This window comes from Drosophila melanogaster, chromosome 2L (assembly GCF_000001215.4).
Source record: "Drosophila melanogaster chromosome 2L".
NCBI classification, from domain to species: domain Eukaryota; kingdom Metazoa; phylum Arthropoda; class Insecta; order Diptera; family Drosophilidae; genus Drosophila; species Drosophila melanogaster.
This window is the reverse complement of record NT_033779.5, coordinates 11,032,669-11,046,620: the sequence shown is the minus strand read 5'-3', so window position 1 is coordinate 11,046,620 and position 13,952 is coordinate 11,032,669. Positions and strand designations below refer to the sequence as shown.

General features: G+C 41.6%; 2 protein-coding genes across 5 annotated transcripts in view; one reads left to right on the top strand and one right to left on the bottom strand.

Moving 5' to 3' along the window:
• The window catches only part of Samuel (SAM-motif ubiquitously expressed punctatedly localized protein), a 53,793-nt gene that overhangs the window by 20,378 nt on the left and 19,463 nt on the right, over window positions 1–13,952 (top strand). For all 4 annotated transcript variants that reach the window (NM_080362.4, NM_001273443.3, NM_001298899.1 and 1 more), the window contains exon 3: window positions 10,352–11,105. In NM_080362.4, coding sequence (NP_525101.2) covers window positions 10,352–11,105 — 754 coding nt within the window. The remainder of the gene's footprint in view (window positions 1–10,351; window positions 11,106–13,952) is intronic.
• CG18666 (uncharacterized protein) lies at window positions 11,313–11,826 on the bottom strand. Its single transcript, NM_144308.3, has one exon. It carries the CDS (start codon window positions 11,767–11,769, stop codon window positions 11,386–11,388), a length of 384 nt encoding a protein of 127 aa, NP_652565.1. The 5' UTR covers window positions 11,770–11,826; the 3' UTR covers window positions 11,313–11,385.

Here is a 13,952-nt window from a genome sequence, read left to right as displayed (position 1 = left end):
AGCGCCGTTGTTTGGACTGGCAATTTATGGAGGAGTCCCTTCTCCTTGCCGTGCTTCCTCAATTCCATTTAAAGGATCATTAGCTAAAAAGAATTTTGTACTTTAGATGAAATAGTTTGAAGATATATGCTTAGATTGGATTACTTGATTGATTATGTTGGTAGTAGCTATTTGTAATCCCTGATATGAAGCTAATCAAACTACTTAGTTCTCATCTATATCTCTGTTTCTGATCGCTTTCATTACTCCCATTTGTTCGATCTTTTGTCTGAACGAAATTACTTATTTCCCCACTGTGGGGGATACCGCACTGCGCCTTTGTTGTTGTTGTCACGCGCTGCTATTATGCAAATATTGTGCTGTTAAATTGTATGGTGCACGCGTTATTTATTCTTTAGGTCTTTATGGTCGGAGGCGTTGAGGAGAGAAATACGATAAAATAATCGACAAAAAATTAAAGACACCATATAAATCGTTGATTGTTTACGTCGCTGGGTATCATTATGGCCATTTATGTTGCATAAATTACGGCGTTTCAATCTTTTGTCACTTGCAGAAATGGCAATTCAATTGATCGTTGCCGGGGTTATATAAGGACAAGAAATTGAAGATAATGCGGTACTTCTTTAAGTGCATAACCTTGAGAAGCAGATATTATAGTTTAAAGCTTTGAAATTTTGATTTATAGAACCAAATTTATGTAATATAAGTACGGCTACTCGTGTAACCCTGACTTCACCTCTTAAATGGCTCTACATTGTTTTTAAATACAAATATGTTGATATTAATTCTTAATCGCCAGCTGATTATTGGCGTGCTGACATACCCCTGACTCATCGTCCGTCCCGAGCTGTCGATCTACTGCAAACTCTTATCTGACTCACAGGGTTCAGTCGTCCCCATCGACAAGTGTGTTGTTGACCTATTTTGTGGTTAACCCTAGAATGCAGGCGATTTCAGCACGCCTTAACCCCCTCCCCCTCTAATCACCACCTCGTGTGGCATTGCAGCACGTAGTTGGGATTGAGTATACATATGCCCCTTCACCACTCCTCTGCCACCTACGCACGCATTATAAATGCACCTACATATATCTGTACTATATGTACATATGTGTGTGTGCTTATGTATGTATGAACTCTGGTGAACTGCTGAAAGCAAAAATGAAATGGCGACAAAGGCAAAATGGCAATATCAATCAATTCGAGTAGCGCGAGTGAGGGAGATGCAAGAGATCTAAAAAAGAGTACCCACCTCTCCGCAGCCGGGGGGAAAGAGTGAGAGGGTAGAGAGCGAGACCGACGAAGAGAGAGAGAGCGAGAAAGAGAAGGAGAAGGAGAGTAAGCGGTCGTGGACATCGCCGTTTTGGTTTTGCTGTTGTTGTTGTCGTCTATATTTACACTTGTGGCCTCTTATCAAATGGCAGCGGCGCAGTTGACTTTTTTGACGTTTGTGTATACACTCTCCACGGCTGATTTTGTTGTTCCTGCCGCTGCTGTTGTTGTTTTTGTTGTTATTGCGGCTGATCTGTGTACTATATGTGTACTATATGTTGCTGTTGCTTTCGCATTTTGTACGCGTCGACCGCCGCTTTGCCGCTTTGACTTTTTGCTCTGCGATCGTTGCGTTTTATTTTAAATATATACACCAATCTCCACTCGGGGGCAAATGGGCACACCACATGAATTGAAAAAAAAAAACCCAAAAAGAATTGCAAAACTAAGAACAACATGTTCCTTAAAAGTCCAAATAATAAATAATAATTTACAGTGCTCACATTTTCAACATTTTACAATATTTCGTACCCCACCCAATCCTAATTGCCTGAACAGCATTGTTTTCGGTTTGGTTTTGGTTCCACTCTAACCAGACGAAGTCGCCTTGTGCGATATGTTCGCGTGCAAAGGTTTTGAACTGCTTGAACTCGTTGGTATACACCATTCTACTGGCAAAACGGCAGCAAATGTGTATGTTTTCATATGGAAACCTTTACGGCGACGTACAATATGCGGACAGAATAACCCATATACTTGGTGAGCAGGAAATTACTGTTCACTGCCTTCTGGGCGATCGTGTTTAAGATTTATAATTGCATATTAAGTATACGCCAAGTCAGCCGGCGGGAGAGTAAAGTGAAATGATAAGTGCTGAAGTCGTTCAAACAAACGATTGTAGATGTTGTGCGCCAGGTGGTTTAATAAAAAGCAAATATTTCATAAATAAATTGCTTCTAAAGGTTGATTATCGCGAAAAATTACTCATACGCCAAGTAAGCCGATAGAAAATTCAACTAAATAAAAGGCAGGTTCAATTAAATACTTTTTTAAACTGACTCAAGATACATCAGCTAAACCAAAGCGCTTTACAAAAAAAAACTCTCCGCAATAAGTGACATTACGTATACGCAGCGTTATCAGTGCGACACTTAGCAAAGTCCTAATAAAACGGAATTTATATGAAATGGATTTCCATGGAATAGAATTAAATTAGTGTCAAGTTTAAAGAGTACACATTTTCAACTATTTTGATGCCATCTAGTCGATGGCCATTTTATATGCGCTCTAACCTTGCGCCATCAATCTTTGGCCTTAACTAGCTTTCAACGGCCTTACGTATGGCCACCAAAAACACATTAAACAAGATGCGGATGCTGCTGCAACACTCAGAACTTGTTAACAGGACAGAGCACAAGGAAACACGCCCCAAAAAGCACTCATTTCCCCACCAAAAACACATCCGACCCATAGTCCAAAACCAAGATCAAGTCCAAGCCCCAGTCGCAGTCGTCTCCTCATTCGCTTAGGCCATAAATTTGTGGCGAACTGGGCTTGAACTCGTATGAAATTTATGTGCAACATGCACCGATTTTGCCAGCTATACATTACAACTGCTACACATGTTATATGGAGATAGAGAAACATATAGACGGATGCTGACAGAGAGCTAGAGTCTAAAGAGACTGAGAGCGGCTTCTTAGCGGTTTCTTTATCGCCCAATATCAATCAAGTCCACAGAAATTCGTTGCACATTCGAGGATTCTGCGACTATTGAAGTCTATCCACTCTATATGAAGTTCGGAAGTTTGTGGCTTTTATCGACTACAAATCCATAAAATATCACACAAATAAGCTTTAGCAGTTTGTCTCTCTTTGACGGAAGTTGTTGTTGGGATATTCTACGTTAAGGAATTTACAAAAATGAGAGAGTTAGGTGGTTCAGCTTTAATTTAGTGTCTTTTCGATATAAAAGCACATGCCGTTAGGGGTTACATTATATACTCTCAACTCCCCAAGTAAGCATATTAGAGCACAACTCTTTCCCTGATAGATTGGCCAAAGTTGGGCAAACAGTTTTTTTGGCCCAGCCGGGCGACTGGATCGTTTAATTGCTGACAAATTTATAGAGCGATGCGCATTAATTCGCTGCGCCTAAAATCACAGAAGTGCATTAGCCGGAGACGGAGAGCCAAGAAAGTAGAGGAGAAGAAGTCGCTGGTCGTGGCTGGTCCAACGCCATCATCACCCGTCGCAAGAGACTCAACCTCAATCCCAAATGTGCAGCCAATGTGCAAATGTTTTTTTTTTTTTTTTATTATTATTATTATACCACTGCTGCTGTTTGGGGCCTTCTTTTTGCAGCTTTCATCCTAAAACCAACAGCGGCAGCCACGGACACAGACACATCACTACGATGCTGCCGGCAGACACGATCTGCTAGCCCCGGCGCGGCCCGTTCATTTAATTATCGAATTTAATTAATCTGCACTTGATTTCCTCGCCTTAGCCCCAGTCTTGGACGGGAATCAAGCCGATCTGCCACTCCACTCCACTTCACTCCACTCTATACCCCACTGTACTCCATTCCATGCGGCCCGACTTGGCAGGTGCCTTTGAGGCATGCGCACATCTGGTTCCCCTGCCGTTCACCCCACATGCTCCCCTTTGGGGTCTCGCTCTAACTATCATATCGGCATCAATTGGCAAATTGTTTTATACGTTGTTTTTTATTTCTCCCCATTTCCTTTGGTATATATATTTAATTACCTTAAAGTAAAAAAGTTTGATGGTTTTACTTTTAAAAATTCAGTCATGTTTTCGTAAGAGAATCGAATAAGGTCTGGTTTCAAATACAATTGGAATCTTGTTATTGTCCCTAAAACAAAATTACTTAAGCACAAATCCTAAAGAAGAAAAAGGATAATCCTTTTTGAGATAGTATGTGTGATCCTTCAGCCTCATAAATCCGCAGACCAGGAAAATATTTATTAGCAAAAAGGGAACTGATGGGTTGAATGGGGTGGCGCAGAAGGAGCAGAACCATCCACATTGTTGGGGCTGCGAGTGCAACCCACGGAGGCATGCAGCACACGCGAATATGCAACGGAGCAGCAACATTAAACATGCAACGCGGAGCCAAGAAATCGGGCGAACATCTAGTAAATTTATGAACCTGAACCTGGGCCACCACCAGATGCAGACGGAGGCGCTCGGGAAGGTTGAAGCTGGCAATGGTGATGTAGAGTGGCGGGGAAATCAAGTAAAAATCAAATTAAAACCAGAGCAGGCAAGCACGAAATTTCTAAGGAAATTTCACCCCGTATGTGGCATGCAACAAGATGTTTTTTTCTCGGTTAGTTTAGTTTTTTTTTTCTTGTCGTTGTCTTATTTTTTGATTTTTGCGGTGCGCCTGGTGAATGACCAAAACCAAACTAAAAACCAAAAGCGCAGCAAGGCGAGGCGAACAAGAAGCGGGCAAAGTGAGATAGCTCCGACGACGCAGGAGAAGTAGATGAAGAAACCTGTGCTAATTATTATTTAGAGCTGGCCTGGCAGCAATCTGCACCAATTTAACCAAATAAGGCGCTTTTAGCGGCCAAATGCATTGCACCGACTGCATTGCATGCAACCATGTGGTAGGGGTCTTTGGGTTCCGATCGGCTTGGATCGGATGGTACGGGTATGGTTTGGTTTCGTTTGGCCAGTGTGATATGGCAGAGGTGGAGAAATCTCTAGCTAAAAGTTGAAAGGCCTCCTCCGATGGCCTCACTGTGCAATCGAGTGCACAGATGTGTGCGGCATGTGTGTGTATGCTAAGGTGCACCTGTTTTACAGGAATTCAGAACCAGCGTCGTTGTCGATAATAAACTTTAATGCTAATAGTGGTTGTACATCATCTGCAATGGACCAAAAAACGACAAGGTGGGGTCTAGTGGTGCCTCCGTGACACGATGAAAATATGGGTTTTATTTATAAGTATTTAAGCGAATTAACTTTAAAGGATAAATCTAATAGGTTTTATCAATTGCACTTCTTTACGTTTCCAAGAAATTCTTTGTTATTTCAAGAATTAATATTGCAATTAGCTAGTTATGAGCGTTCAGTTCAATCCTTTAAAGGCGGTCGATTATTTCAAAATGAGGCCATGAAATTCCGGGAACTCCACCATATAAGGGGATATAGTCCGTGAGTCACGCATTTATCTCTTCTTCAGAGCCTAGGCCTTCTGCTCGGTACGATAGGTCTGACACTTGTCTGTAGTCGAGCGTGTTGAGAGGTTGGGTAAAATCAAATTCCATTAAAGCAATTATGCAGTCCGAAGACATGGCCCAGGCACCAGCTCACCTCAATGAGAAGCGCAAAGAGAGGCGCGTCTTACACTCACACACAATTGCACACAATTGCACACATACCCATGAAACGGGTACCAGTTTGTCCAGTTCAAATGGCAGAGGTGTTAATAATTTATGAAATTTTTCCCTCGGTTCTTGACCACTTTTTTTTGTACTATTTTTTCGCTTTGGCTGTCCGTTATGGAGTCGCAGAATGTTGGAAGAAAATCATTTGCCATTTCCGTCTTGCGCCGCGCTCTGATTTGATTTGAAATTTCAATTTGGCGTGGACCTGTGGGGAACACAGTGTTATGAACCGTTAGAGCGCTTTACTTCTTTTTTTTTGCGGTTGTCCAATGGTTTCAGTTGGCGTCCGTTCCAGTTTGCTATCTGTGTATTTTATTATTGGATTTTCCTTAAGCCAATCCTAGGTCTGTCACTTCGCGATATGGTGCTGACTGGCTAATCAATTAATAGCGGTAAGCTGGGAAAAGACATTCAAGAACTTTTGAAATTCATACAAGTAGGGATTTCGGAAATGTATCAATGAACCTGCACACTGACACCACTTAAAATGCCATTAAACCGATGAAAATTTCGCTATCTAAAGAGATTTGGACGTTTTGTTTTCATTTGCATTCCGGTTAATTTCCACACGCTATTGTTTTCGCAAATTGCAATTTCACTGAGATTGCTATCCCATAAAGATAAGGGATTCGTCCAACAGATATGACAAATCAGAAAAGTATATGATAGGCAACAAACTGGGTAAATTTCGGGGCAAGCCCGGCAAACAGTTGGATGGAAGATCACTAATGAACTTTGAATTACTTTCACCCAGTGCGGCAAGCAAACAATTGAAATAGAGCTTCAGAATGCCGTACAAAAGGCCAGGCCAAATATTATCATTGAAACGTGCCCCACAATCTTTAACACCTTTTGATGATCTAATAAATGCGACATGATTTTCGAAAACCACAAAAAACTACCCAAAGAATTGAGAACGACAAAAAAGAGAGCAAGGGGGAAAAAACACGCTGACGAAAACATCGTGAACCATGAGAAGGCCATATACGAATACTAAGCCCCCTTTATAGGAATACATACATCATCATCATCATCAGCATTACGAGCATACATACATATGTATATAGTTCAACTGGCACTTGGACAAACAAGGCGATAAGACCCCGCGACCAGAGCACAACACTTGAGATACAAGAAATCACGTAAAAAGGAAACTGAAACTGACTGAACTCGAGCTGAAACTGAAGCAGAGTAGAGCGATGCAGATACAGATACTGATAGGCCACCATAAATGTTTATCTATAAGAAATGTGACAAAAAAAAAAAAGAGCGAATAGAAACGGTTGATTAGGAGCACTAAGGTTACACTAATCACTACTAGCCATTGGCTCCATAAGTATGTACATATATGGTCTATACCAAGACAAATATTTTGTATGACCCAAAACTAGAAGAAACTAGAAGACGTCACCGAGATTGGAAAAGTCGTAAGCTTGTTTCTAAATTAACCTTTTGTAATATGCAATCTGGTTAAGACGTCTACAGTTTTAGCGGTTACAAAACTGAATTTAACGAATTACACTTCTTTTCCCTATACCCAGTAAAGCTAGCTATCTACAATTGCCTGATATAGGAAATAGAATAGAACGAGGCAAATAATATTGCTATAGAGGTTATAAAGAGCCAGTCATTGAAGAGGCTAAATCGAATCGAACTCGACACGAAATCGGTTCAGGGCCTTGTGCCGTAGATAGGCCGAATTGCTCCCAATTCCCGCTGCTGCCCTGATACGACAACCCGTACCATACGTCCAGAAAGACCCTATTTATCAGCGTGCTTCAGTATTACCTTCTTGATTTACTGATACTCGTGTATACATATATATATATATACATATATTCGGTTTATTTACTCTTCTTACGGAACAAAGTCGGGAACAAAGGTTGAACCCTATGCCGATAACAACGGAGCAGAGTTTGCATAAAGGGCAAAGAGGGGGGCAGCAGTTAGCTGGCGCTTATTTGGTTTTCAAATGAGGTCAAAAGAAACAATAAAATTCGGCTGATAAGCCGCCATCCCCAATTGTGGATCCTTCACGATGACACTCGGACATGAAATCCAGCTATCGACAGCGATTGTTTGCGTCAGAGAGGTTAGGGTTTTTTTTTTCGATTCAATTTTTTTTTTTTTTTTAATTTTTGGGGTCTTGTTCTCAAGGTCTAGACGGACGAATATGTGACCCTTCAACGACAGCTGTTCGTGGGTCAGCAGAAATCAATTGCAAATTGTCGTAGTTGTTACTTCACGTTGCGCAGTACACTCGCACTTCTATTTGGCGCATGAAAAATGGTCACATGATGACGGGTCGGCAGCTGTGTTTGCCAGCACTTCGTATACGTAGTACTCGCACCCAATGGCAATGAACTTTGCCGCTGCCAGAACTCAAACTCAGACTCAAACTCAAACCCAAGCCCAAATCCAATCGCTGTGCACCCGCGCTCCGTCACTTTCTATGATGCGAACGTGCTCGGTCCTAAGTTTCGATGTGTCGGCACCGTCTATTAGTACTATTGACACTTGTCGACCCAACGGCGAACCGAAATGCGGCCTGTCACCGTGCGGATCGCTCAGATACTCAGATAGAGATACACTCAGGTATGAGCACGGTGGGGAAGAAACATAACGTCCAAGTGGAAAAAGTCAACAGTGTCGCGCATGGCACATGTTGGGTCGAGGTTTCTACCCCGCCCGTCCTTGGCCCGACCTCTTTCTCGCACTGCCCTATTCGGGTACGCCTTCCTCCATCAACGCAGTCATGATGATCTTCACCATTCGACATTCGGCACTTAGCACCATTGGAACCAAGCGATGCCAATCAGGGGTCTATGGGGAGCACGCTGACCGAACGAACGGAACGGGCAAGCGTTCGAGCGCACAGTGGTACGGAAGTAGCCCAAAATTGTACCCTAAATTCTTAATAATTCATAAATTGTGAATAAAAAAATCAAATCATTTTTCAGTTTTATTTGTTTTTTTGTTAAGATACTTACTGTGTCAACTTTTTTGTCTGTTTGAAATTCACAACATTTTTTCTTTTAATATTAACGTTATGTATTTTCAAAATCGCTAAGCAAAAAAATCATAGTTATTCAAAAACGTTCGTCTTCCACTTTCCAACCACTTTATGACGGTTGATTTTTGTATTTTCTATTCTGTCATTATATAGCCGCAACTTAATTTCTATGCTAACCAATGATAAACTTAATTTTATGATAACGCACAGGCAAATTATTAAACAGCAGATATACATATACGCACATTACGAACTCCAAAATGAAGGGTGAAATTTGATATGAAGGCAATCGGCAGGGGAGCATTCGTTGTGTTGAGCAAAACCAATGCAACTTAGAATCACGATTCTGGTTCTGTTTGGATTCGGGTTCCGATAGTGGGGATCGTAACGAGTTTAAAACTACAAATTGTTGTTAATTTCGCTTGTAAATATTTCATTTAATTATTTATGCTGTGTGCTTTTGGCTTCCAAACATGCGACCGAATGGATCTGGCTCCAAGTCAGGGCCTAGGCGTGAGTATGGCTTGGTGTCTGGGTTTGGGTCTGAGTCTGAGTCTGGGATTGGAACAAGGGACTGGTGTGGCTTCCATCAATTTACACCTACGGGCAGAAAGAGAGAGAGATAGCTTCACCACCTGGTCCAACGAACAGGTAAAGGTCAATGCTTGTGCACGCATTTGCTTTTTAATTTTTTGCCAATTGCAAGTTCAATTAAATTATTTATGGACGAAGCAATGTAAATAATCAACTGTTGCGGATCAAAAAAAAAAAAATTGAGAATAAATACCTAGGTAAATACACAATTTATTTGCTCTGCCCGTGGAATTCAAAACCACACCATAAAAGTTAAATATATATATTTTTTTCTTTGGATATCTTTATTAGTGGTTGTGCTATTATGTATGGTACCCTATTTGTTGGAATTGTTGCTAAACGTGATTAACGGGTATCTGGTAGTCGACCTGGGGTTTACTTAATATCAAAACTAGAAACTATAAGAACTGATAGAGAATTTTTAGACACATCAGAATAATTTGCCTACCAATGGATAGATAGATGATAGATTTCACCCATTTCACCCCTGATGGATCCGAATTATCTACTCCAACTAGAATTGTTGCTGACACCTTAGCTTCTCCATTTGACTGGGGGATTTGACGCGACTGTCTGATTTTGCTGCTGTTTGTTTGTTTAATGATTGCCTTTTCCGGGCCCTGTAACTGTTCGAATCGCACTGTGTCGTACTGTACGCAGCACTGAGGTGCACTTCGCGCCCCCTGGCTCACCCCGATAATTAGCTTAGGGGTTCAACGATGCAGGTCAATGGTTTTGTTAACATATTATAAGTTATTTTAACCTTTGGCCGATTTGCATGCGACGCAAGCCTCGAGTTTTTTACACCACAATGTATTTGACTCAGTCTATGGGTGCGTGTCATTGCGAGTGTATTTATTGTGTGTGCTTATTGGTTTCCGTGCACGGTTACAAATTACAAGTTATTCCTTTTCAAAATAAATAAGTTAATTTACAGGTTTTGGTGGGTAAGAAATATGCCAGTTTTAGCAAGAATTGTATTTCTTAAATACCAATAACAAGCATGTAACTTTTCAAGTAACTAACCATACACTTTTTTTCTCCATCAGGTAACGCACCCACCGACATACTGCAGCAGAAGCCAGCCAAGGCCACCACCGCCATTGTGGGCGGTCGCAGCGCAGCCCAACCGGCGACCCACGACGACCAGGAAGCGGCCACGACCGCTTCCACAGCCACCAAGCGGAAGCATCTCGAGCGGTTGGCCAGCGATCTGCGGCAGCTGGGCAAGAAGGGCAGGAGGAGTCGATCGGTTAGTCCCTGTAGTAGATATCCCGCCGTTGCGGAAACGGCCAGAATGCTTAGCGAACGATCGCTGCTGCTCAGCGGATATGGAGCCATTGAGAGCAGTGCCAAGAAGCTGAGCGAAGCGGCGACCGGTGGTGCGGGTGGTGGTGGTGGTGGTGCGGCCGGTCAGGCTGCCACGCCCACTACCAGCCAACTAAGTGCACCCGCCTCCTCAGCATCCTCCTCATCCATGTCGTCCTCCTCTGCCGGCAGCACTTGCACCACCAATGCAAATACGGCATCGGTGGCAGCCGCCTATGCTGCTTTCTATTTGGAGAAGGTCAAGCATGAGAAGATGGACAATCATAAGGATGCACCGATGGTCACCATACACAATAACAACAACAACAACACCATCAACAACAACAACAGCAGTAGCAGCAGCAGCAGCAGCATCATCAACAACCATCAATCGAGTCAACCAAGTCTGGGCCACAGCGTCAAGAGGGAGCGGCTGAGTCCAGGGAGCAATAGCAGTAGCCACAACGGCGAACTCACCGTCAGCTCATTTGCCAGGTGAGTGGAAGTGGAAGTGGAAGTTCGGGGGTACACTCCGGAGAGACATGGCTTTATTGAATCATTGATTCATTGCATCACTGATTCGTGATATAGCCGTGACCCATGTGATCTGTTCGAATGATTCATTAGAGCAGCGCTCAACCGATCACATAACAAATTGGTTTGTCCACTCATATTGATTATAGGGAAAGATTTGGTAAAAGTACTTTATGCTAATTTAATTGAAAGGTAGTTTCGGTAGTTTTAATTAAAAATTAAAAAAAAATGAAACCAATCTCTATTCCGGCTTGCAATTGGCTTCACACTTTGGGTGATTCTCCGTGTGATCTTCATCCTCCGTATCCGCCATGTTGCATTGCTCGCTATGGCTGACGTAGTTGTAGTGCTCACGCCGCAACTCGAGAAACCTCATTCTTCGCCGGAGTCGCTCCTCCGGAGTTTCCTCGGTCACGACGAGGGTCTCGCTACTTGGCAACGCAATGACAACCGAGGGGGCACTTGAAATATCAGGACGGGGAGCGTTGGGGTGTCGCAGAATCGAGGGGGATGCACTGATGGTAGGATCGGAATACTGATCTCGAACTGCTCTCTGGTTGGCATCGTCGTCACTGGAATCATCATCCAACTGTTCCGGTTTATCTTTCTTATCCTTGTCAGACATATTCTAGAGACTTACATGGAATCGCTATTAAAATACGTAAATTTCTGAGCCATGTTGATTTGGAAAAGTAAAGAGAGATATCATTTCCCATTCGAACTTGCCACTATTTTGGACTATTTATCAAGCGAATTCAACGCCTGTCGACGCCTGACAAATTAATTAACATTTTAATAAATTAATACCTCGAAGAGAAACCAAACCGATGCGGCTTCTGTTCGCAGCCAATGGTAAATTAATCAAAACCACGAAACAAAAAAGCGGCCAACACGAATGTGTCTACACAAGAGCACGCTTTTGCTGTCAAAAAGAGGCAATAACAAAGAACCCGCCAAGAAAAGAAAAAGAAAAACAACTTGAAAAACTTGAATTTAAAAACAAATAAGACGAAAAAAAAAAATATAATAAGGCCCAGACGGCGACTAAATGTGATTTGACAAGCGAAATCAGCAGCAATTAATACGCGCAACTAAATTAATGGTGTTAAAGATTATATATTAACTAATATAAATAAAGCCAATTTATCTTCCGAGCGCAAAAAAAAAAAAAGAGAAGAAAAAAACCAAAACGAAATACCTTAACAAGCCTTAGGCCTTAGCAGAAAGATACAAAGATACATAGATACAAAGATACTAGTTGGGCCATATGATTTGGGCGAACGGCTGACCATATTAATATTAATGAGACATTCTAGACTATCGGCACCTGGGGTGTGGAAATTGAGTGGTGCGACCACGACAGATTCGGATTTACGTATAGTCGATTCGCATCTGGCCGTGGGTTCACTCAATTCGTCGGGGTGGTCGTCTGAAGAGAGATTGGATAAGCCGCATCATTTTCATAATTTATAATTGTTTATACTCAAATTAGAGTGGCTTATTAAGCCAGCCTTAATGCGATATGACAAATGAATGTTTAAGGGTCGGACAAATAACTGGTTTGAAGACTGTGTTTATATCATAAATACATTATGCGATTTTGGACTTTTGAAGAATTAATGTAAATTCGATGCGAATTCTTCTCACCTGTCGAATATAACTGATAAAATGTATCCCCTGACGAAATCACGAATGTTAAATAAATATAGTTATACACATAACTTGATTTTGCTACGTGACCATTGACAGAAATACGATGTCTGTCTGCTTCATTCAGTTTGTATTTTTTTTTTTTTGTTTTTATTTATAAACTTAATTTGCATATTTAATACATGTTCTTAATAGTATTGGAAGTTTTAAAAGATTTGGCTAGACTTTTTCCCTAGGCTTGGTCCAATGGCTTTTTAAGTTCTTTTGTTTTTTTTTTCACGTCAACCAATACTCTTTGGACATATGCGAAATCTTGTATCTTTTACAGATGCATACAGCGCGTTTCAAAACCATAAATGTTCTTTTGGAAATAAAAATGGTATTACTTTTTAAAATCTAATTAATATATTAGTTTAAAAAGTGCCTTACATATGCGTGGTTTTGACCTTAAGGTATTAATACCAAGTGGGTCTAGTTTCTATCGATGAAATTTTTGCTAAGAGCGCTTTGTCAGTTTCGAACCGCACCGTATTCACATACATTTATTTTTATTAGGGACTTTTTGGGTCTTGTGTAGGCGTAACAATAGACACCATTTGCATACCGAGGCGGGCACATGTTGCCGGTTGTATAATAAAAACCAATTAGGCATGCCACCGATCTAAAGATCTTAGACAACCAGAGCACCCAAACCGTTAGACACACATCGAGATTGGGTGAAGTCGGAACTGGGAGGGCGATCGGTGGCAGTAGCCAACATAATCGCCACCATAAACCATTTTTGCAATGCTTTTTTGCTTCCACTACTTTTTTTTTTGGGTTGATCTGGTTGCTGTTCAAACAATTGCCAAGAACAAGCAACAAAACACAACTAAGTAGCTGCTACCAATCGCCAAAGCAATTTGCAATAATCAACATTTTTAACAAAACCGAAAAAAAATTACTAAAAAAGATACAACAGAAAAAAATGAGACAAAAAAGAGCAACAAAAAAAAAAGTTGTAAGCAGCAAGAGGCAACAACGCCGAACCGGCAAACGAACAAAATAACAGCAAAAAATCGACAACCAACAGATCACGATAAATCAATGGCAACAACAACGCAGGGAGCCAGCTGAATGGGCAAAGGGAAGGATGGGGAGCGGTACGAGGAGGCAAGT